Source organism: Dermacentor variabilis, chromosome 10, assembly GCF_050947875.1.
Source record: "Dermacentor variabilis isolate Ectoservices chromosome 10, ASM5094787v1, whole genome shotgun sequence".
Taxonomy (NCBI): Eukaryota; Metazoa; Arthropoda; class Arachnida; order Ixodida; family Ixodidae; genus Dermacentor; species Dermacentor variabilis.
In genome coordinates this window covers 15,180,510-15,205,552 of record NC_134577.1, presented here as the reverse complement: position 1 = coordinate 15,205,552, position 25,043 = coordinate 15,180,510, and the positions used below count along the sequence as shown (strand labels likewise).

General features: G+C 48.7%; 1 protein-coding gene and 1 long non-coding RNA gene across 2 annotated transcripts; one reads left to right on the top strand and one right to left on the bottom strand.

Annotated features, from left to right (window-relative positions):
- Window positions 1-1,056: 1,056 nt before the first annotated feature.
- On the bottom strand, window positions 1,057-9,891 carry LOC142559998 (uncharacterized). Its single transcript, XR_012823268.1, has 3 exons — window positions 9,810-9,891; window positions 3,629-3,859; window positions 1,057-1,308 (listed from the first exon to the last, which is right to left on the bottom strand). It is a non-coding gene; the product is annotated as an uncharacterized LOC142559998 (long non-coding RNA).
- LOC142559997 (uncharacterized) lies at window positions 5,755-14,794 on the top strand. The gene is made up of 3 exons (XM_075671730.1): window positions 5,755-7,322; window positions 9,859-10,147; window positions 14,156-14,794. Exons 1-3 carry the CDS (start codon window positions 6,677-6,679, stop codon window positions 14,487-14,489), a joined length of 1,269 nt encoding a protein of 422 aa, XP_075527845.1. The 5' UTR covers window positions 5,755-6,676; the 3' UTR covers window positions 14,490-14,794.
- Window positions 14,795-25,043: the final 10,249 nt, after the last annotated feature.

The window sequence follows — 25,043 nt, the reverse complement described above, 5'->3', positions numbered from 1 at the left end:
CACCTGCACACATAAATATTTTCGCAAGAAGCTAAACATCGTTTCTTTTTTTTCACTTACGCAACACCAGCGCGTGTGGTTCTTACATCACATAGGCTGAACTCCCGCCATATGCAAGTAAATATAAATAAATTCTTGGGTTTTGCGTGCCAGAACCACTATATGATCATGAGGCACGCCATAGTGTTGGACAGCGGATTAATGATTACCATCTGGGGTTCCGTTAACGTGCACCCAGTGCACCGTACACGACCACTTTTGCAATTCGTCCCCATCGAACTGTGGCCGCTGTGGCATTTCAGCCCACGCCATCGGGCTTAGCAGCGCAGCGCCTTGGTCACTACGCCACCGCGGTGGCTCATATATGTAGGCAGACTTATGCCGAGCTTGTTCCGAAAAAAGAAAGGGGGGGGGATAGGTATTGGAGGAAGCTGGGGGGGATTCGAATAAAAAAAATGGGTAGCCATTTTCTAGCACCTCAGTTCTATTTTTTTTTAATTAGCTAAGACCTTAAGAAATCTTCACCTCAGCTCGTCATGAGCGATCGCCACCTGTGGCTTATGACGCATCATTTTCTTGAGCATTTCACCCCTTTCAGAAATTTTATAAGCGCTAGAAGACGTAAAACCATGTTTGTTTTTTTCTTGACAGGGGCGACATCTTATCATCCCTTTTGAGTGAAATAGATTTTTCACACTATTTGCAGCCTTACTTCTGTTACTGATGCCTATCACTTCCAAAAAAAGAAAAACAAGATTATGGTAGCCTGAGCCATTCGGAGGTCATAAACCACAATGTATTTTGCTGACCTATCTTTACGTACAACCATATCCTAACCGATACTCGCCGACAGCAATATCTCGCTGAGCGCAGCAACAAACACTCTTGCGTTTTTGTATTTACGACTTGCATGAAGTGGCTCGGCATAAAAAAATGACCTTGAAATATTGTAACGGGAGCCTCTGTGGCAAGAAAACGCAGTACTAGCCGTTTCTATGAAGTCGCACACAACAGTTTCGAAGACCGTTTTCATGCACCCTCGCTTACTCGCCGATCGTGGTGCGAGCTTGAATGGAAAAGGCGGCTGTGTCCACACCGACCGCGGAGGTCTCGGCAATACCGCGAACCGGCTCACCGGCACGAGGCGGCGTCCCTCCCTTTGTGGCTCGATGGCCCCACCGGCCAGGCTCGTCTCACTCGAAGGCGGTTCTGCTTCGCCAGTACTGACGACTACGATGTGCTGCCTGGTAAAGTGTCTGTGGACACCGGTGTTGTTCGCCACTTTGTGCGCGGCGCAGAGCCTGGTTTCTACGGAAGAATGTGCGCGTAAGTCTGGCGCGACGCCCTCGTTGAGTATGCTCTACACTGTGCTTGGCTAATTCTCGAGAGCTGTTCATTACACCCAAGATTTAATGCAATCAACATTCTTAGAATACTTCGCTCACTTTCCAGTCGGCACGTTCGTGTTTGTCTAACAGCTCTTACCGACCATCTCCTTGATCAAAAATGCCTAATCTACGGTGCTGGGCGGAGTCGTTAAAAAATAATAAATTATGGGGTTTTACGTGTCGAAACTACGAACTGATTATGAGGCACGCCGTAGAGGGGGACTCCGGAAATTTGGACCACCTGGGTTTCTTTAACGTGCTCCTAAATCTGAGTACACGAGTGTTGTCGCATCTCGCCCCCATCGAAATGCGGCCTCCGGGGCCGAGATACGATCCCGCGACCTCGTGCTTAGCAGCCCAACACCATAGCCACTAAGCAACCACGGCCGAGTACTGGGCGGAGTCGTACTCTCTGCGCACGGGTTGCTCAAGTATATACAGTAGTGGTCACACAGTAGGGACTTGAACAAGTGGAAAATCGATAGCCATAGTCAATGCACTATATGAGAACAGATAAAAGAACACAAAACACGTTGTGCACCTGTCTTGCAATTTTGTTTTGTAAGCAACTTCACCGCAGAGGTCTAGCCAGAAGTGTTCTTGCAGGCGTTTTAAACCACTGAATCTTCCCTGCACTCTTTGTACAGTCCAACGCTTCTTAGGAGGCGATGGCGTTCCCGGATTCAGGAACTTCACCATCTATCCCTGCGACAGTGACCCATGCGTGATCAAGAGGGGTGAAACTTATAACGTCACATTCTTCGCTGAAGCCAGTGAGTGTACTGCCCCTGTAAGGATGGCAGATCTAAATCTACGTGGCTGTACACAGCATGACCGACTCCGTGCAGTGAAGCAGACGTTATGGCTCATGTCCGCCAACCAGAAACGAGAGCCGTGTAGGTTATGTAGAAAAAGAAATGGTGCATGGATCGCCCTTTGCGCTCAGCGAGTCGTTCTGTTACGCTTCTACTCAGTCGGCGTCGTATGCTAGGAGGAGGACATTGGAGGAGCCCATGTCGTTCTTCTCCATGGTGGTCTGACGCGATCTGTAGCCTATGCTGCACTGCACAGAATAGCGAGATAGCACATAAGAATACAGTGGTAGCTCGGTTTACGAACGCTTTTGTTCACGAGCAATTCGGTTCACGAACAGCGGCGTTCGCAGAATTTTGCCTCGCTTCACGAACCTCGTACTAGGATTACGGAGATCGCTCCTGTGACGTTTATATTACGTCATTTTCTGAATTTTAAATAAAAACAACCTTAATATCAACAACATTATCTAATATTTACTTTTTAGGTGCAAGTGTAATTTGGCTTAAATATAAACACCTTTGCCATAACTCACATTGCAGCCGAAGGACCAAAAAGAGAAAAAAAAAGAAACGCTGAAGAATTGGCTCTCCAAGCAATAACCGCCTGCCCCATGCCCACTACCCTGTAGCTCCCAGCAGAAGTTTCCGGGTGTTTTCTCTCTTCATAAGCAGTGAACAGTGCATTTGTTTTAAAAGAGTTTAAATAAATTTTGCTTAAATCCCTATAGAGCCCGAACAGAGTTATCACATTTACATTGTTTCCTATGAAAAAGTGCTTCAGTCTACCACCAATTCCGTTCGCGCGACTACAGACACGGAACGAATTAATTTCTTGAACTCAGACGCCACTTTATTAGACGGGCTCTAATAACGATTGTACATAGATTTGTCTGAACCTGCTACTTCTGGTTTCAAACTAGACTCTTGAAGCTGATTTGTCAGCGAAAATTTGCTTATGACAACGGCCTGTTTAGGTTTTTATTCATACCCCCGAACATCTCAAAGAAAAAAATCTTTTAAGAGTCAATTTTCCGTAGCCCCCATGTTGAGCGTTAGTGTTCGAACATCTAGACTTTAGCGACACCAGTAAGCTAAAGAGTCAGGATTAATTTATTTTCAGGACCCTAAGGATTAGGACTAATGCGCTAAAAATTTAGTGAAGAATGAATTAGAACATCAACTGCCTAGGAGCTCTAAATAAAGGTAGCGGAGCTAAGATAGCATCTAACTAATATGCAAAAAACATTCAAGTGTAAAGATTTATAAGCGTAGCCGTACCATATGGCAAAAACGCATGTCTAAGCACAAATTAATATGCTGCGAGCTCTTGTCAAACCTTCAAGCAGTAGAGCTTAACCATACAAGTAACACAATCAAGACATTTCTTTTGGACAAAAAAAAAAGAAACTAAGCGGAAATACTGACACTGGCCCTCTACGTCATTCACACGCACACTTGCAGCCGCGAACGCGAATGTCATCATGCTGAGCGCCAGCGTCCGCCAGCAGTCCAACGCCACCCTGGTCCAGGTTGGTCAGACGGTCAGCTGCCACTTCCGGGACTTCCCCTGCAACGTGACAAAGGGAGAGCTTTTCCGTGGCAGTTACCACTTCGGCATCAGCTTCGGCACTTTCGCTCCTGTACGTATGGGCGCACCTAAAGTGAACAGAACACAAAAGACGGTGAGCTACAGATAACAGCTTTAGGGGCGCCAACTGAGGCTTCATTGCTCAAACAAGGATTGGGGTTCCGACTAAGTTTCGCAAGGCCAGCAGCGATTATAAAACGCGGAATGCAAGGACACCGGTCACAGTCCAACTTCAAAAAAGAAAAAGAAACAAGAAATTTGGCTGTGTTCAGTGTCCAAGATTTTCTTGTGCGAATTCAGATTTCAAATGCGTGTGAAATGCGAAATATACCCCAGTAGGGATCTTCCTTGACCAATGAAATAAAATCGTTGCACTTAGGGGAAAATTATACGAACTGCTAAAACTGTAATCTTGATTTAAAGCATAACTTTTTAAATAAATATTGCCTAACAGCAGAACATTTCAAGTAAGTTGTTATTATAAAAATTCATATCCAAAATTCGGTCTAAAGACAGACACATACGCACAGTTCCGCAAACTGCATGCATGCGTTGAAAGCAGACAAATATATCAGTTTCCAGCACGGAAGAATTAAGCTGTTTACGTAAGTTTTTAGAAACTCACTACGTAGTGATTTATTTCAGGCTGGCATGTAACAAGTTTTATGTGCTTCGGACGTTCTAAAGTTTGAATTTTTAAGGAATTTAAAATTTTTCCCTTAAACAGAGACCTCAAAGCCTAAATATCAAAAACCTGTTTCCAGCAATCATCCGCGGTGGTTGCTCAGTGGCTATGGTGTTAGGCTGCTGAGCATGAGATCTCGGGATCGTATCCCGGTCACGGCGGCCGCATTTCGATGGGGGTGAAATGCGAAAACACCCGTGTACTTAGATTTAGGTGCACGTTAAAGAACCCCAGGTGGTCGAAATTTCCGGAGTCCACTACTACGGCGTGCCTCACGATCAGAAAGTGGTTTTGGCACGTCAAACCCCATAATCTAATCTAAGCTGTTCCCAGCAATGCCTAGATTGAATAGCGCATAATACGGGACAAAGAATAGAAATTCATGCACCCAACGCTTTATACGTCACTGTAATATTGTTCCGTCTATTGTGCTTTTCAAGACATGTGAAATTTGCGTACCTTCTGTTGTGACCGCTACATAAATATCAATTTGATGGATGTCGAGTATTCGAACGATTACATTTTTTTTTTCTTTTCACTAACAGGTGGAGGTTATGTATTGGATCCAAGTCGGCACCTACAACGCTACGTGCGCGTGCGGCCGGGCCAAGCTGATCGTCGAGTGACGAAGTCATGTGTTATGCTTCTCCTGTGTTGCTTTTACGGATTTACAACGTATTATTATTATTATTATTATTATTATTATTATTATTATTATTATTATTATTATTATTATTATTATTATTATTATTATTATTCAAAAGTTGTTTTTCCATCGCGATCAGGAAAACACTTCTGTCGCGGACAAATCAAAGAAGTTTTTAGGCATGTAGGGCCCTCGGGGCTGTACTTGTCGGCGATAAGATAGTTTCCCCGCCTGTGGGATTATCTGACTGAGCTATGGCGAATGCGCGGTTGCCATAGTCGGAAGTTTGAATCCCGCTATAAGTTTTTTTAAATATATATGCGATGGTGAGCTTCAAATTCAGCTCCTCCAGTGCACAATTTCTGCCGGCTTGGAGTGACGCCTGTCACCGGCAAAAGATGCCGAGAGCGAGTGGGGCTATACTAATCCAGGTACAACCAAATTAGGAAGGCCCACAAAGCTTCAACAAGACACTCCTTCATCGGATCAGGAAATGACCTCCCTGGTGCACTATTAGACCACCCTCTCCTAAATGGCTAACTCAATTACCCAATGGCCCTCAGCCCCCAGCAGCTGCGGAGCACCTGACTAAGGCGGTGGTCAGACCTGTAACACAGCAGAAGGTGCTAAGAATATCTGGGTCCGGACAGGCCGCAAATGGGAACTGACCTTTGCAACGTTCAACATCCGAACCCTCTCGAGTGAAGCTATATAGCTTAGTAGGACTCTTTGAGGAATTATCAGACATTGTTTGTGATATCGTCGGCCTTAGTGAGGTTAGAAGAACTAGTGACGCTTATACATTGCTGAATAACGGACATGTCCTCTGCTATAGAGGTCTCCAAGATAAGAAGCAATACGGGATAGGATTTCTAATCAATAAGGATATAGCGGGCATCCTATGATATATAGGATCCTACGCATATACCAGCTTCCCGCAGAAAAAACCGCTGGTCAAACATTATAAAAGTAGACTCCTGGTAAAACTTTAAAAGGGTTAAAAAGTCGTCAATAGAAACACCGGCAGAGTTCTGAAAAGAAATAGGATCATTCCTTTCAATGCACTCCCTAACCGCAAAGAACAGAGCATCATGGGGAACAGAACAAGATCCGTTTTTAACGAAGAGATCGGATGAAGTGTGTAAATTCCTGAAAACTGAAGCTAGTGTGGGCTTTGCCTTTTCTGTGGCTATTGTTAATTTATTTTATTTATTACATTGCTACTTTCTCTTAAAGTTAAGCACATTCAATGCGTAGCCTTTTCTTTATTATTACGGTTATTGCCATATCAATTATATGGACACTCCAAACTAATTCTCGCCGTCAGCGTTGCCGTGAGGTTTCGCATGTATTTGTTTCTTAACCTTTTCAACTACGATTCTAGGCTTATCCCTTGTAGTGGGTTGCGGCATCTTACTGACGACCAAGCAATCGAACGCGCTGGAATTGGCAGGCGCTAATCTTCGCTGCGGCAGCTTCGCTGTCGCCTAAACAGCGTATTGTATTCTACACCTGCTTACGTCTCAAGTCGGCGGCGTCCTGCATCGTCTCACAATGCGTCCCGACCCGGTCATGGACTTGGTTACGCTGATCGCCATCATGCTGGGGGCGATCATGCTGTTCGTGCTTCTCTGGCTACTGGTGCGCAAATACAGCGTCGCTCCGGTCGCGGAGCCGCCCAGGGGCGACGAGACCCTGGCCGACGGCGCCTCTTCGCACAGGCGCGCCAGCAAGACGTCGCAGCAGCGCCTGCCCGTCGGAACGGGTGCGGACGGACCGCGGGGCGCGTCTTCGGCCCCCGAACGAGGCCTCCCCGACGCCGCGCGCAAGCCGTCCATTGCCACAGGGCGCACGGCCCCGGTGGCGCCCAGTTCGGGACCGGATGCGGTGCCGCCTCCCGGCGTCCAGTGTTCGGGTGCGACGGACCTTCCGGCGACTCCCGACGAGCGTCCGAAAAAAGATGGCGCTAAGGCGGCGGCGGCTGCGGTCGCCGCTTCGGTCCCTAAGCAAGCTGGGAACGCTGCAGCGGGAGAAAAGAGGCCCGAGAGTTCGGCGCCTGAGAGCCTAGACCACAGCGTCGTTCAGAACAAGCCGAAGGCGTCGTCCGGATGGGACTTCGCCGTCACAGGGGACAAGGTTCCAGATCAGCCTTCGAGAACGAAGAGCGTGGAGGACGCAAATGCTGCAGCTACTGACACAGGTGAACCATCGTCAATGGCCTTTTTTCAGAAATGCATTCGCACCGGCAGCGGCGGCCGCAAGGCGCTATGGGAAGTCTCCGACGACAGGTGCTCCGACTTCCCACGTTGCATAAGAATAGCTGTGTGACCGAGTTGGTCTAAGTTCGTGGCGCGTTTTTTTGCAGCACGAAGCACTGAAGTGCGTAAAGAAAAAAAAAGAACGAAAGGTTGGAGAAAGGATACACGAGCGCTTCTTTCGCTAAACCTTCGTTCTTTCTCGTTTCTTTCCGCACTCCAGTGCTTCGCGCGGCAGAAAATCGCGCCATGAACTTTCCCGTATTGCGGCTGCCGCTGAATGTGCGCATGTATTTACGGAAAGATCGATTGCTTTCAACACAATGAAAAGGGTACTTAGTGAGAGTTGGATGTGGAAGGCAGGGGCGTTCCTTTTGGAGCCTGATAGTTTTGGTCAAGACAGGCGCCAGAACCATCGTCCAATGAGTGTGAGGGTGCGCAGGCGAGCAAGCAAGCAACCAAGCACACGGGCGAAAACGAGGACTATAAACCGTTTATCGGGTGAACTTTGTGTCCACTAAACCACGATGCAACTCGATGCGCCGATAACAAGTGCCGCTGGTTGTCGTCGAACTCAATCGCGGCGCTTGCGTGCGACCGTTTCTCGTAAATGCGGCATCGGCTCTTCCAGGCATGTTCGCAGTGACCACGTCAATTCTATAACATGCCCCGAAAGAAGCAGCACGTTAAAAATTGGATACGACAGGTGGGTCTTGCTAGAAAAGAGTGCTGTAGTCGAAATGTACGAGTCCCCTATCATCGCGAGTGTAACTTATGTGACAGCACAATTTATAGCTTTCGCCCCATCAAAATGCGACCGCCGTGGCCGGTTAACTTGCACACTATATCCGGTTACTTCTCTCAGATAGTCACATTACGGGTTACACAGAAATCATTCACATGCACTCTCTTAAGAGTACTGTATATGCCAACAAGCTGCTGATTTCTTGCTAACACTTATTTTTTTTTTCATGAGGAATACCTCCTTACGCAAAGTGTAATGACGAGCAGTTGCTAACGTTATGAATAAAAAAATGCGAGCACCGTTTTATATTAATTGCGATAACGGCTTATCACTCTACGAAAACTATCCGAAAAATATTCGGCATTAATTCGCTCCTGGCACTATTCGATTCGTATTCGATTCGGTCTCAAGAATTATTCTCATAATATCATATGCTATCAATGAAGCAGGTCACTGAATATAGCGGAAACAAAATGAAGTTTCCGGAGGACGGTGTTGCATATTACATACCTGCCACATCATGTTATAAGCGACGCATATCGTTGCGTGATTAACGTAGGTACAGCGCAACAATTTTATGAGAAGGAGAAACGAAGAGACAGGAAAGAACGGTGTACCACTTGTCCCTGCCTATCGCTACCACTTATCCACCACTTATCGTACCACTTATTGTTACACTTATCACTTATCCCTGCGTGCTGCTCCGGCTCTACCAACGGCGGGATCTGACCCCGTGTTCCAACGCGTCCAGGTAGGGCTGCCTTGCCGACCGTTCGAGATCACCATCGGTACCGGCGCCTGGCTGCGCGTTCTCACCAATGCCCTTTAATATAATGCCTCTTAACACCGTCGCTGTGAGAAAAAAATAATTGACAGTCACTTTAGTATCCTGACGTGATTTCGATACGAAAGAAAGCGTAATGACTTCTCTAATACGCCCATGATATTCGACGTCACACGTTGTTACGTCTGCTTCAAAACTCTACCTTAATCCACCTTGCTCTAATCTGTCCAACAATCACCCACTTTAATCCGCCGTAATCCACCTTCATTATTTCGCCTACCTTAATTCACTTTACTCCATCATAAGTCAACTTACTATAATTTGTTCTAACTTTTATTCCTTTACGTGACTTTATTCACTTTTATTCATTTGCTTTCCTCATAATTTCATAATTACCATTAATCAACGCCGGATTTTCTGCCTCATGAGACATACAGTGCTTTCGCATTAAAGAGAGAACTCGGCGGGAACGTAGCGCCGCTGACTCTTCAGTTAGACAGCAATGATTGTGAACAGCTGCGCGCGCGTGCGTCGCGGGCAAGGTAGCACGCTCATTTACAAATTAACTCGCATCCTCTGCGATTTCGTACACACTGCGACGCGATCGCACACGCTCCAACGCACCTGGAGTGTTCGGTTATATACCGAAGCCCTGCCTTCCAGCACAGCAGCCGAATGCTGGAACCACGACCGCGCGCATGCCTTCTCTCGCGCCAAAGTCTCTCGTTGAAGCACGGCGTCAGCTGCCAGTTTCTCACATTGTTCCCTACGCGATAGCTAGCGCTTTGAGCTAGACTCCACTGCCTTCGGGATCGGGCCACATTTTCCGTCAGCCGGATAGCTACAAAGCATGCGAGGTCCGCCTTCGATGCCATTCAAATTTTTAAAAAAATAGCGACGTACGTCGTTCACCGTTAAGCTTCTTCTTCCGCCGGCGTCGGCGACTGTGCAGGGAAGCGTTCGTCGTACGAAGAGGAACCGGATACAGCCGGCACCGGGAGGACGTCTGGAGGCCAGGCGGCGGACCAGACGACGCGCGAGGAGACCAGCGGCATGGCGTCGGCGGAGCTGACGACGACCAAGGAACACCGGCGTCACAGGAAGAAGTCCAAGAAGAAGCAGCGCGAGGGCAGCGGCGTAGACAGCGCAAGCGCCGGGAGCCCGCCCGAAGGCGGTACCGACGCCGACACCACGACCACCGCCAGACGGAAGCACAAATCCCGGCGCGGAAAGGACTCCAAGTGCGTTGGCGTCGCGTGCGTGACCACAGGAGCAAACTTTAGCTAGAGGCCAACTTTGATTTTCCCTATTCAGATAAACGTAATACGCAGAAATGCTATAATTCAGCAAGGCTCGATGTTCGAGTAAAACGCGTCAGGCGAGTGGTCGAAATAAAACGAGCACTCGGGGCCGCCACGGGTCTCTTGTTAACAACGGCAAGACGGAATATTGGGCAAGTTTGGCATGCTTTCGTGATTGCTAGCCCAAAATGAGATACACGCACAAGTCGGGAGACGAAGGATGCGCTTGGTAACTGTCCCTAGTTTGTGAACAAGAGTACCGTAGCTGTCCCTAATCATCAATTATGTTTTTCTTTCACGCTTAAGCGAGTGCTCGTTTTATTTCGACCATCTAATTCGACAAGAGCGATTTCAACTTCAGTTTGTTGTGTTTAAGAATAATAATAATTGGGGTTTTACGTGCCAAAACCACTTTCTGATTATGAGGCACGCCGTAGTGGAGGACTCCGGAAATTTTGACCACCTGGGGTTCTTTAACGTGCACCTAAATCTAAGCACACGGTTGTTTTCGCATTTCGCCCCCATCGAAATGCGGCCGCCGTGGCCGGGATTCGATCCCGCGACCTCGTGCTCAGCAGCCCAACACCATAGCCACTGAGCAAACACGGCGGGTTGTGTTTAAGAAAGGTGTACCGCAAGTGCTGCAGTATATGCCGAACATGAATATAGGTCTGCCCCTATATATTGAGCTCGCCGAGAAATGACAATAGTTCGAATATAACTCAACCGATATATTTTGAGCAAAAGGAAGAAGCTTTTGAAAATAACACAAATTTACTTACCGCGAGCTCGGCTACTAAATCTGGCGGTCAGTCGATGTCACAAGCTGCGTCCTCTTCACAACTGCTATAGAGTATTCGTACTCGTCGGATGCTTCTCAGGCGTCATCGGCGTCCCAAACAACGTCGTCCTCTGTGCCATCGCGTGCGTTGGCTATGCAGTATTAATTAAAGCTAGTCTGTTGATTACAACGAGCGAAATGAAAGAACTCCATTAGCTCGGTGCTATTTCTAGCTTTGTTCACGAAAGTAGTTCGAGATTTTTAGGTCCCGAATATAGGTCGATAGTTCATTCTGGGTAGCATTTAAAAGTAATAATAATAATGATAGTATTGCCTAAAATCGCTAAGTTAAAGGAAAAGGTGAAGCCTTATAAATTCCGAACTACATATCGTAGTTCTGTAAACTGCATCTGTTGGTGTATCAAAAGCGGTCAAGTGCAATATGCGAGTTCCCCGTATACGTGAAGTTCTCAACGCTCACGAGGACTTCGGATAATTCCTACTCACAAATTAATGACATACTTCAGAGTGCATAATCTATAGCGGCGTATAATCTATTGATTTCGTCCATTTTAAATATGTGAATAGGTATCGGTTATTGTTGCCAATTTACAGGGTTGTGAACTTGATTCTTGAGGTTCTTCTTAAGCTTCACATATGTGACAGTATTTGCATAGTGAACTTGATCCTTGAGGTTCTTCTTAAGCTTCACATCTGTGACAGTATTTGCTTAAAATTGGCGCCTAAATAAAGTTTTCTACATTCTGTCTTTCAAATGCAGCAAACCTAATCAAATTTGGTGCAATGGAAGCTGACTGAAACAATTTCTCCATCGCCGTGTATTCAGGTCGTAGCTCCTGAGGCAAAGCTTCCTCTTGACCGAAGAGTAAAAGACTAGAGTAACTTATCCTCGCCCCGCTTCCCGTTGCTACGCCGCTGTTTACCGATAAACGGATAATCTAAATCCAAGGACTGGAAATTAAACTAAATTTTGGGATTTCTGCCTCTCGAACTCACGATCTCATTAGGAGGCACGCCGTGGTGATAGACTCCGGATTCATTTTATCAGTTGTGGTTCTCTAATGTGGCTCAATGCACGGTTTACACGAGCGTTCTTTCCCCTTCACCCCCATTGATATGTGGCCGCCGGGGTTGTCATCGAACCCGCCACCTCATGCTCAGAAACGCAACGCCAAAGCCACTTAGCTAACGCAGCGGCTGGATTCGAAACTAACGACATCACGTGACTGAAGTTCACGTCGCTACCAGTCTTATACCCCTGTCACACGGCACGTGTACTGTCATTTGCAGCCAATGAGATTACGTCTTTGTTGCTTCTACACAGGCATAGTGAATAACACTCACAGCTAACGGCATTCGGCCATTGAATGAGTTTCCCGAACTCATGAAAGCGCGACTTGTGTAATCTCGACGACAAAGGGTTGGCAAAAAATTACAAAATCGATATATTAAAACGAAATGTAATCGGAGTAGAGGTTGTCATAGTAGCTGTTATGAACTTTTTAATAATTTTATGACGTACAGCACGATAGATGAATTAGTTTGTGCAACTATATTCTGGTTCCCAGTCTTGACTGGACGCTGGCACCTCTTGTCGGCCATGTTTACAAACGCTCGTTTGTTTGTTTTTCACATTTCTGCATATTGCTTTCCAAGTGGTGCCGCGCTAAGGCCTATCCACCAACCACGGAAGCAAACTCTGCAGCTTCGCCAGCGGAGAGCGAGAAGCGAAAGGCGCACTGGACCGACGACGAGACGCGCGCGCTGCTGAAAGGGTGGCCAGACCACCTCACCGCACTGCGCAGTCCGAAGCGCAGCCTGAAAGTGTGCATGTCGATTGCAGAGTGACTGCGTGCGCAACCTGCCGATAAACATCGGCATCAATTGCGAATGCCATCTTGTATACCCGTTTAGACAGGAAATAACGCAAAGCCGCAATGACATTCGGCATGAAGGTTAGTTAGTGTGAATGACATTACACGTGCCGTGTGACAGAGGCATTACTTTAGCGACTTTTCCGCCATATCGAGCATTCTGTCACGGTGAAATTGTTTTGTTACCGCGAAAGCTTAAATCGGCCCTTAAGTAAAAGAATGAGTTGAGCTTTGTTAGTTTTCCTACAGTAGCAAAAAAAAAAAACTCTCACCCGGAGAGCAGGCTTTGAGAAGGCGCAAAAACGACGAACGAAGGGTGGCCACGCCGCATTGAAGTTCCCTGACCCCGTCACCACGACGTCATGAACTCTAGAAGCGACCTGCTCGGCCCTGTTAACTTTTGTCGGTAAAGATGGACTACATTGTATTTCAGGGGATCGAAAGAGTGAACTTAGGAAGCTTATGCAATTGTTAGTGCGCTACATCGGCCTCAACAAGACAAAGGTACTTAAATTCATGACGTCATAGTCTCGTATATATAGCGGAGCTGGGGTTGCAGAGCGAGAACTATTTTGTAATAGGGCAATTAGTGACAGTAGAGTTTACAGAATGCTATATCAATCTAAACTGATAAAGTGTTCCATTTTAGTTTCCCACTCGTACCGCTTAACTGCTTTGTGAGTCTCTTAAACCACTCCGCGCATTACGCGCGCGAGCAGTGCACGCGTCAGCATCGGTCAGGCAAGGCGGGAATGTCATTATACTCTCTACCGGCTTGTTCACGGCCGTCTGCACGCTGCAGTTGGAACAAAACATGCGGACAATTTTCGCGAAAAGCGAGAAGCGGCCGTCGGTAAGGCGTAGACTGTGAGCTCGTGCGTTGTCCCCTTGAGATGCTCTAACAGAGGCAGTGCACAGAACTGAGACATCAGCGTATCAGAACTGAGGCGCATCGGCATCGCTTATTTTACCGTTAAGGGCCTACCACAGGGCATTACATAATTGGGGGGGGTGGGGGGGGAGGAACAATAACAAAATAGACATGTCATAAAACGAATGCAATAACTAACAGAACAGCAGGTATTTTCCAGACAAGTATGCTAGAATTCCTGCGTGTACATGTTACTCACCATTATTTTAGACACGTGCGTTGAAATAATGAAGCTAACTTTCGTCTGACATTGTATCCATTAATATTAAGTAGAACTTTCGGAAAGCATTACCTAATATTGCATAATATAGCGAGCATTTGCGCGTACGCGCGCACTGCAGGCATTTTACCTCGACGGCCGATGGCTTCCTAAACAGCGGGTTGTCATCCCCACAAGAGCGCTCGCAACCGGACACACTCGTTCCGAAGTCGCCGCTGAGCACTCGTCGTTCCTCGACCAAGTCCAAGACGTCGCGCAAGTCCGGCATGATCGAGGACGCCAAGTCGGACGCCGCGGCGTACCCACCGGCGGGCTGGACCATCGGCCAGGCTCCCGCCAACGACCTCGTCGTCGCCGCAGCAAAACCCCCGGCGACCGCTGAAACCGCCGACGCCCACATCGCCGACGACGACTTCTTCCTGCCCGAACTGCCGGACCTGGGCGGCAAGGAGTAGGAACCGTCGAGCCTGTGCACCCCAACCTGGACGTCTACTCCCGGGAGCATTCGTCGACGGTCGTCGTCGAACCGCCCGCTGGCGCCCACCGTCGAGGGCCCCTCGGGGGAGCGCACGCCCAACGCGGTGGCCTCCGCCCCGAGCGACGTGCCGGCGCTGAGCGGCGTCCGCCTGGCGCCCACTCCGATGAAGCCGAACCTGGACGTCTTCCCCCGCGAGCGGTCGCCCTACGTGCCAGCCACGCCGCACAAGCCTCCGTCTGCGCCGCTGGAGCCGCCGCAGGACTAGCGCTGACTCTTTCGAATAAGCGACGCGAAGACGAAAAGTCGGCGAGGACGGGATGGCAGAGCCTGCCTACCGTGACGAAGCAGGCGCGGGTGGGCACGCGTAGACGCTCCGGACTATCGCCACGGCCATGACTGACTTTGCGCGTACCGCGAAAACAAAAATAATTGCGGCTTTTTTTTTTTTTCTGATAAGCACGATAAGAAACGAATTGGCTTACCGGTTCGTGTAGTCGTATAAGCTTATTCGTGCGAATTTAAACGTGAGATCGAATCACCTGCTTTCTTTTTGGGACGTAACTTATTTTTCACTCTCTCTCTCTTGCTTTGCTGTCTGATTTTGCACGAGCATGTTTACCGGCGTCTTCTCATTGGAAATTTCATATGTGTATGAATGTTGATCGTTTTTACATTGTTTGCTTGCCATGTACTTACGTGTTATTCAAACATCTTCTGGTGTGCTTTTACACCCGCCGTGGTTGCTCAGTGGCTATGGTGTTGGGCTGCTGAGCACGAGGTCGCGGGACCGAATCCCGGCCACGGCGGCCGCATTTCGATGGAGGCGAAATGCGAAAACACCCGTGTGCTTAGATTTAGGTGCACGTTAAAGAACCCCAGGGGTCAAAATTTCCGGAGTCCTCCACTACGGCGTGCCTCACAATCAGAAAGTGGTTTTGGCAGGTAAAACCCCAAATATTATTGCTCTTTTAGGACGCAGTAGAACGTAAATGCGCATTGAATGAAGGTAAACGTTCTCGTGCGCAATGCTCTCGTGTGTTATTTGTCCGACGCTGTGTTCGGACCAGCAGTGCCTACGACGACACAGGGCGCGGGGATTCGCCGCCCATTTTTATTCTTGCAGATTTTCCTGTGCACCGGCTCGTCGCAGGACTGGCATACTTGCATTTGTAAACATGTTCTCTGCCACTTTAGATGCAAACATCTTCCGTTGGTAATTCTTCAAAACCATTTATAAACAAGTCGTTCTCGTCACAACCGCTTATTTCACCTTTAACGGCACGGATGGGGTAATGTTTAACGGGGGAGAAGTAAAACAAAATCGAACATTTCTTTTCGTGCGAAAATAAGTACAGTTAAATCTGAAACAGTAAGCAAAGAAAGTACGAACGCAGCAGCGTTTCGACAGTCGTTTTCTTAAGTAGTAGACTGAACACTAGCGTAAGCAAAATATTTAAACTTGCGGAACGAGGATTAGACACAGATTGCAGCAAAAAGTTTATAGTTATCAGTTCACGAATGTTTTTAGCATCACGCTCAAAGACAATTTGTAGACTGTTGCTAGAGTGTTCATGGCTCACGCCCAACGTTCCACTGTTTCCTCCTCGGTGGCGTACGTGAACTTCGTTTTGCCCGCCGGCATTCATAACCAATAATTTTGCCTGTCGTCGAAGCCTCAATGATCTTCGTGATGTTTTTTTTGTGTGTGTGTCTAATCCAGCTGCATAGCTGCGAGGCGACTCGCCGGATCCCTTTGTTTTGTGCTCTGCCGACGAAGACAAACTAGCTTCGTTCAGGGAGGCTCCTCTGTTTCGCTCTACGCGCTGGTGCTGAAATTGCGTTTATGTATTGCGCGAGAAAATAAACACCACTGAAGAAATTACACCTATGTGGGTGGGTTGGTTATCAAACACCCTCACAGCACCCTTGTTCATTTGGTATAGTTGTCGCTTCTTTGTTGGATAGTCGTCGACCCAGCAATTACGCTACTGCGTCGCTATACACCTCGACAGCGCGACCAGTCGAAAACGCGCGCCCATAGAAGTGCTGCTTCGGACGTCAGAAATGAGACCATTCATGACACCGAAACCTGACGCGACACTCTCGTGGTTCCACACAGATCTGACGCGTGCCGTGTTGCCGAAAGCCAAGTATGCGTTCAGCACTCGACGGCGCAAGAGAGTGGGTTGCCCTGCGTTTATTTGGCAGCTGTCTGCGACGCCGACGTTGCGTGGCCTTCAACCACCGTACTTGCGGCTTACTGGGGCGCTCATGAGTTGTTTGCGAGAGCACGTGACCACCACCTCAGCTTTCCACACGTGTTTGGGCGGGCGGCACACAAAAGTGCTGTAATCATTATAGTGGCGCTATCGAGTAATTGCGGCTTCGCACCGTAATTATAGAGATGACAGCTACCTCAAGAAGCGGGACACGAAAATATGGTGCCAGTGCCACTTTAATGTGAAACCTTCGGCGCGCACATTGAGGTAGTTTTCAGTGTTCCTGCACACGTCTTCGCAAGAAACCGGGGTAATATTATCGAGTGAGTGTGTGAGCGAGTGAGTGAAAACCTTATAGAGCTCTAGTAATTGTATTTTTCTGCGGCTGGGGCGGATTCTTCAGGGGAGTCTTCGTCCTTGCGTCTTCCCCGGAGGTCTTCACCCGCTGCTTCGTTCGTCCGCTCTCGAAATGGTCGGCTGCCCTCAGTTTAGGGCTCCGCTTTCCCCTGCTATCCGTCGTGCACGCTGCACTACACCTAAAAAAAAAAATTTTGAACAGCCATTCTTAGTGAAGATAACGTGTGAAGGGCTGCAGAAGGAGCGTTGAAAAAGCCACGCCATCTCGCGTTACTTCCTGTATTAAAATTAAATTAAATTATGGGGTTTTACGTGCCAAAACAACTTTCTGATTATGAGGCACGCCGTAGTGGAGGTCTCCGGAAATTTCGACCACCTGTGGTTCTTTGACGTGCACCTAAATCTAAGGAAACGGGTGTTTTCGCACCCATCGAGATGCGGCCGCCTAGGCCGGGATTCGATCCCGCGACCTCGTGCTCAGCAGCCCAACACCATATCCACTGAGCAACCACGGCTGGTATTTCCTGTATTCATGCAGTAAAGCAATTAATTACTGTTTTAGTAATTGCTCAATTACATTCGCGGGTCCCTAATCGGTAACCATAATAAATAATATTCATGAAAGAAGCAATTTTACTCATAATCGATTACTCTTTTTCTGTGCAAGACTGGCCAAGACCGGCCACAGGATGCAAATCATAATCATCATCAAAACGCGGCAATCATCTCAAAAAGCTTGTTAGCATTGGCGCGATATGCGCCGCCCTGCTCTTGCCAATCCCTCATTGTGGTTGTGTGCCACAATATGGAAATCATCATCGTAATCAACACGCGGACACACTTTTTAGGCGATCCCCCGTAGTTGGTATGTGCCACAGTATGGAAAGAAGGAAATCAACTTTATTCGAGGTCCTGCAGGCCACGAGAGCTTTGGGCTCTCATGGAGTGGGCGTCTCCCACGACGGAACCGGGAGGTTGAGTTTCCTGGCGGCGGCGTGGACCTGCTGGACGGCCCAGAGTTGGGAAGCGAGTTCTTCGCTCCGGATTGCCTCTTCAAACTTGCGCTTGTCCTGTTCGTAGTTTACGTGAGCTTGCGAGCACGGCCAGAGTAAATGATAAACGTTAAGGGATGTATTGCAATTGGTGCAATAAGACTTGTCGTAGAGCTCAGGCATGTAATGGTGTAGTCTGTTCTGCGTGGGGTATGTGTCTGTTTGTAGCATTCTGAGTGTAACCGCTTGAGCTCGAGTGAGCGTGCGGTGTGGTGTGCCATACTCTCTACGTTGTAGGTAGTAGTGTTTAGTGATTTCATTGTATGTAGTGGGGGCGTCCTTGTTCTCCGAGTGATCGGGTGAAGCAGCGCGGTCTGTAAGCGCGCGCGCAGCCTCGTGTGCCACTTCGTTAAGGTTGGGGACGTCGCCGATCTTTGGTCCTAAGTGTGCCGGAAACCAGTATATGACGTGTTTCTTAATCTTTTTTTCTTTTGTAACAATTCTGAGAGCCTCTGCGCAGACCGTGCCCTTTTGGAAAGCTCTGATAGCGGCTATGGAGTCGCTGTAGGTATGGCAAAGATTGTCGTCGGTGAGCGCAACAGCGATCGCAACCTGTTCGGCCTGTTCAGGCTTCCTTGCGATTACCGTGGCTGCATGTCTTGTTGATCCGCGGCCGTCCACAACCGCCACTGCGAAAGCTTTGTTTCCCGCGTATGCAGCCGCGTCCACAAAAGCTGAGCGTTCGCGGTTCGCCGAGGCTTGGTTAAGGAGAAATTGTCCTCTCGCTTGTCGTCTGCCCCTGTTGCTTTCGGGGTGTACATTTCTGGGCACAGGTCGTACCGTGATCTTGGCACGGATGTCCCGTGGGAGGTCCGCAAAGTCTTTTTCTATGTTTCCTTGAGCAAAGCCTGGCTTCCCTATGATCGTGCGCCCCGGAGGCGTCTTCGAAAGCCTAGCAAGCTGGGCGCGCTGCTGGGCTTCGGCAATTTCTTCCAGGGAGTTGTGCATGCCCAGGCGCTCCAGCTTCTCGTTGCTGGTGCTGGTCGGAATGCCGAGGGCTTGCTTGGTGACCTTTCTGATTTGGGCATTAAGTCTGTCTCTTTCGGATCGTGACCAATTGAGCATTGCCGCAACGTATGCGAAGTGACAGGTGACGAACGCGTGTATGAGTTTGATGAGATTATGTTCCCTGAGGCCTCTGTGTCTACTTGAAATTCTTCTGATGAGCCCGATAGCGTTGTTGGTCTTGGTGATGAGCTTCTGAACCGTAGAGGCATTGACGTCTTTAGTCTCTACGATCATACCCAGGACTCTGATTTTGTCGACGCACGGTATGGCGTGTCCCGAATTGGTTCGTACGGTAATTTCTTGATTATAATCGAAGTATGACGAGTATGGCCTGCGGCCCTTCTGCGTGGGTCTGCGTACGAGCAGTGCCGACTTGGTAGGCGAGCATCTTAGTCCTGTAGGAATTAGAAATTCTTCTATGGCGTTCACTGCTTCTTGCAAGATGTCCTGCACCATGCCTGGGGTTCCTTTGGAGACCCACATGGTGATATCATCTGCGTATATCGTGTGCTCGAGCCCGTGGATCTGTCCCGAGTTTCTCAGCAAGCCCCGCCATGGTAAGGTTGAAAAGCATAGGGGAGATGACCGAGCCTTGGGGGGTGCCGCTGCTCCCCAGCGAGAGTGTCTTCGTGGAGAGGTCGGCAAATCGGAGCGTAGCCGTCCTGTTATCCAAGAATGACTTGACTAGATTCCACGCCACAGTATGGGACTCATAATTATAAATGCGGGGCGATCATCGCAAAGAGCTAATTGGTGTTGGCACGAGGAATGTGTATGTGCGGTTGTGGCCTAATTATCAAATCACACAAGCCCAACAAGAGCTGAGGAGAGAAACAATCAAAACTCTGACATGCGCATCAGCCCTTCTTACATAGGAAGCCAGCCTGGTTCCGGTTCTTGCAGCTCACACACTTGAACCATTCTGCTTAGAGATTCGCGAAAGTAACTCCTTATTGGCTTCACATCCGGATCGGCATGACCGCAATCGGCCGTTATTGACATCCAAATACTATGTAGTCTCAAAAACATTTATCATTTCAAATGGCATGCCACCGTCATTATCGAATGGTAAATATCTAATGCCACAGCTACCTATGGGTAAGTAATTTTTTAAAGGTCTTTGAAGCATATACAAAAAACAATGTAGCATCCCCAAGAGTGTATCAAAACGTCTTCAATTGTCTCAGCTAGGTTTCAAGCAAATAGAACAGTGATTGTCCCAAAGTATCACCATTCCCTTTTTCTTCCTTTCTTTCTTTTTTTTTCAGTGTATGTCTTTACTTCTGGCGTATTAGTACGGAATTTGTATATTGGATTTCTGTGTGAATTGAGTAAATGCAATAAATTTAAGAAAGAAAGAATGGAGGACGTCTAAGCTTTGCCTCTCAAAATGAAACGAGATAGCATTCGAAGGTCCTTGATCGCTTCTCACGCTTCCCGACAACTGCAGCGTATGTAACCGTAATGTTTACCGGTAAATACTGGCAGCGGACGCTAAACACAACGGCGAGCTTCCCGGTAGAAACACGGCCTCTTGCGTGGGCCGATCCCAGAGGTAGTGCACAGCCGCGCCAAAAAGATTACATAACTTTCAGGTATTTGTCTAAGAAGATTTAACATAAAAGACGTGCGCTGCTGGTTTTTTGTTTCGTGACGTTTGTTTGTGGGCTGTCATTCTCAAAATTCTCAAGGGGGGGGGGGGGGGGGGAGGTGACACCGGCTTTGACCTTGTGAACAGCGTTCCTTTACTCTCAATTCGACACGCTAACACACCTTCCCTCGTTTCCGCACCCTTCCGCCTCACACCCTCTGCCCTTTAGAAGAACCCCACCTACATATACTGTGGTGAGGAAAGCGTTTGTCGCCTTGAAGAACACAAGTCCACTTGTCGAAACGTTGGCTCCTACATTCATTTTGTTGACGTTTTGCTCTTTGTCAAGAATGTAAGACAAAGTATGAGCAACTTTCATGTTAGAATGGTGTGGCAATATAATCTGCATATACCGCATGTCATATGGCAAGGCGTAGCATATACATATTCTTACGGAGAGAAGAGAGGCTTAAGTATATTTACAGGGCATTTACAAAGCATTCACTGGCACACAAGGTGGAAGACAGTACGCGCGACATCAGCGACCGTCGTCGTCTTCTGTACTGTACTCGGCTTCGTCTCTGAGTGTGCTTGGTAACATGACCCCCGGTGGCGATCGTCTGAGTGGTATTTCTTAAGGCGGTTGACGTGGACGACATTGGTGGAAGGTCGAGACATGGTGTAATCGAGAGGCGTGATTTCATATGTGACGTCGGTCATTTGTGTCAAGACACGGTGCGGGCCAGAGTAAGGCGAAATCAGCTTATCGTAAAGGGAACTTGCGGTGACGGTGTCCAACCATATCACCAGGGTTGAAGTGGGCATCACGGTGGCGGGCATTATAAAAGCGTCGTTGCTTTTCCTGCAAAGCGATAAGGCATGCACAGGTGGGTAATCTGGCGTGCCTCTACAGCTTTGAAGATGGCGTCACGGGCGTATTCTGGCGATTTGTAAAGAACGGCGGGAAGGAGCGTGTCAAACGGCAGCCTGGGGTTTTTTTTTTTTTTCGTGCAAGAGATAAAACGGACAAAAACCATAAGAGTAATGTCGGGAGGAATTGTAGGCAAATGGTACGAATAATAATATTTGGGGTTTTACGTGCCAAAACCACTTTCTGATTATGAGGCACGCCGTAGTGGAGGACTCCGGAAATTTTGACCACCTGGGGTTCTTTAACGTGCACCTAAATCTAAGCACACGGGTGTTTTCGCATTTCGCCCCCACCGAAATGCGGCCGCCGTGGCCGGGATTCGATCCCGCGACCTCGTGCTCAGCAGCCCAACACCATAGCCACTGAGCAACCACGGCGGGTAAAAATGGTACGAAGGGCAGAGCGACGTCCCAGTCATGATGGTCGACAGCAACATACATAGCAAGCATGTCTTTGATAGTTCTGTGAGGCCGTTGGTCTGATGGTGGTACACCATTGTCAGCTTGTGATGTGTAGCGCAGGAGTGCAAGATGTCCTGAAGAAACTTTGATAATAAAATAGCGGTCCCAGTCTGTGAGGAGCTGTCGAGAAGCGCCGTGGTGAAGTATAACGTCTTCGAGGAGAAGTTGGCGACGTCGGCAGCACGGCTGGTTGGGAAAACCCGAGTGATCACGTACCGAGTCCTGTATTCGGTACCGAGTCACATACCGAGTCCTGTATCCACTTATTGCCGCAGACAGACAGCAGGAAAGGGCCAAGGAAGTCAAGACCAACCCTAAAGAATGACTCGGATGGTATATCAAGGGGTTGAAGGCGGCCAACTGAGAGTGCTGCTGGTTTCTTGTGGCGCTGGCATTGTTCACAGGAAGCGGCGTAACGGCAGACGGAAAGGTAAATACCGGGCCGAAAGCGATGCTGAACACGGTCATAGATCCTAGAGACTCTGAGGTGAGCTGCGGTAGGAACATCGTGTGCACAACCGTGTATGAGTACACGTGGAGTCGTAGAGCCCACCGAGCGAGACGTCCCGTAGGATCCTTTAGGGATGAAAGCCAGCATATGGCATGATGGTCGGTGATAACTGTGACTGGCCGGCCGTACAAGTAGGGGCGAAATTTACCTACTACCCAAAGGAGGGCAAGCGACTCGCGTTTAGTAATAGAGTAATTGCACTCTGCTTGGGACAGAAGACGGCTACCGTACGCAATAACATGGTCGCAATCTTGCTAGCACTGAGCGAAAACAGCGCCGATTTCATGACCACTGGCATCGGTGCGACCTTCCGTTGGTGCGGTCACATTAGAATGGGCGAGAACTGGTGGTGAAGTGAGCCGCACGCTAAGGTCAGCAAACGCAGTAAAACTGCGTCTTTCTTGAGAAGTTCTGTGAGAGGACGTGCAACGTTAGCGAAATTGCGTACGAACCGACGGAAGTATGAGCAGAGACACACAAACCTTCGAACGTCGTTGGCATAAGTCAGCACGGGGAAATTCTTGACGACGCGAACTTTCCCGGGTTCGATGCGGTCGCCGGAAGAATCGACGAGGTGTCCAAGCACAGTAAGTTACCGGCGGCCGAAGTGACATTTTGATGAATTGAGCGGATGCGCAGCCTTGCCGAAAATATAAAAAATTGTCGAAAGGCGATCGAGGTGCGTGGCAGAAGTTAGTGAAAATGCATTAAGGTCATCGACGTAGCACAGGCAGATTGACCCCTGAAACCCGTGAAAGAGAGTGTCCATCATACGTTCAAATGTAGCTGGGACATTAAATAACCAGAACGGCAACGCATCAAACTGACAAAAGCAATCAGGTGCAATAAAAGCGGTCTTCTCACGGTCCATGTCGTAAACTCTAAACCGCCTGTACCCGGTGCGAAAGCCTATCGAAGAAAAATATTTTGCACCATATACACAATCGAGTAAATAACCAGAACGGCAACACATCAAACTGACAAAAGCAATCAGGTGCAATAAAAGCGGTCTTCTCACGGTCCATGTCGTAAACTATAAACCGCCTGTACCCGGTGCGAAAGCCTATCGAAGAAAAATATTTTGCACCATATACACAATCGAGGGCATCACCTATCCACGGCAGCAGAAACACGTCCTTTTTTCTAACTTTGTTGAGATGACGATAGTCGACACAAGCGACAGCTGTCGCCCTTCATTCTGACGAGCACGACCGGGGAAGCCCAAGGGCTACAAGAAGGCTCAATGGTATCTCGGGCAAGCATCTTGTCGACTTCCTTCCGTATGACTTGGTGCTCTACGAGTACGGGAGGCTCGGTAGGGCCGTCGGTAACTCGGGCTATCGTCGCCGGCGCGTATCCGATGTTTCATAACGGACGTTTGACCCAATGGCCGGTCATCGAGATCGAAAATGTCCCGGTACGAGGCCAGAAGGCAACGAAGTGCGTACGCATGGTGGGTAGGAAGGTATGGAGCGATCATTGTCGTGAAAGGTTCTAATACTTGGGTTGTAGGGCCCGAACCAACAGATGTAGGCGACGCAGTATCACTAGTTTGTGCAGAAATGTGGTAGTCGCAAGTCGGAGCCAAGGTTGCAAGACATATATGCCCTGAGGTAGCACTTGTGGGCATAGGCCGATATTAACCACAGGAAGACATGTGGCATTGTCTCTTATACGGATGACCGTGTGTGGGAATGCGACGTTCCGCGACGGGACAGGGGCGTTGGGCAACTCGATGTAATCGCCGTCGGCAATAGGTGTATCGGGTGAAACAGAAACATAGATCACGGCTCGGTGAGGCAGGCGAACGTAATCGGTGGAACATAGTCGACTCGGCGTAGGATCAGGAGGATCAATGGTATGCGGTGGGGCGAGTTGGACAACAGCCGCATAGCAGTCAATAACGGCAGAATTTGCCGACAGAAAATCAAGGCATAAGACAATTTCGTGCGGACACTGCTCCAAGACGTGAAACAAAACACAAGTACGGCGTCCGGCCGCAGTGGCACGGGTGGAACACATCTCAGTGACCACTGGAATTCCACCGTTGGCCACGTGGACGACAGCGAGCCGGGCAGGAGTTAGGTGTTTCTTTAGGCGCGTACGGAGGTTCGAGTTCCTAGCCGATATGTCTGCTCCTGTGTCAGTCAGTGCTATTACAGGTATACCGTCCACGTCCAAGTTGATCAGGTTGTGATGGCTAGGTAACGTAAGCAGATGAATTTCGGGTCGGGTCGTCATGGCAGGCTCACTTCTCGGTGCTGCGCCCGTTAGTTTTCCAAGGATCGACGGGAGCAAGAAGCAGACGGCGAGCCACAGGGCATAGGCGAGCAGGAAAGACGTGGGCGTGGCGAAGGGGAGCGGTTTGGTTATACGGGCAGAGATGTTGGAACAGTGTCTT

Coding starts and splice junctions, on each gene's coding strand:
- LOC142559997 (XM_075671730.1), top strand. CDS start 6,677: ATGCGTCCCGACCCGGTCATGGACTTGGTTACGCTGATCGCCATCATG. Junction 7,323..9,858: donor TGCTGCAGCTACTGACACAG/GTGAACCATCGT, acceptor GCGACTGTGCAG/GGAAGCGTTCGTCGTACGAA. Junction 10,148..14,155: donor CGGCGCGGAAAGGACTCCAA/GTGCGTTGGCGT, acceptor CGCGCACTGCAG/GCATTTTACCTCGACGGCCG.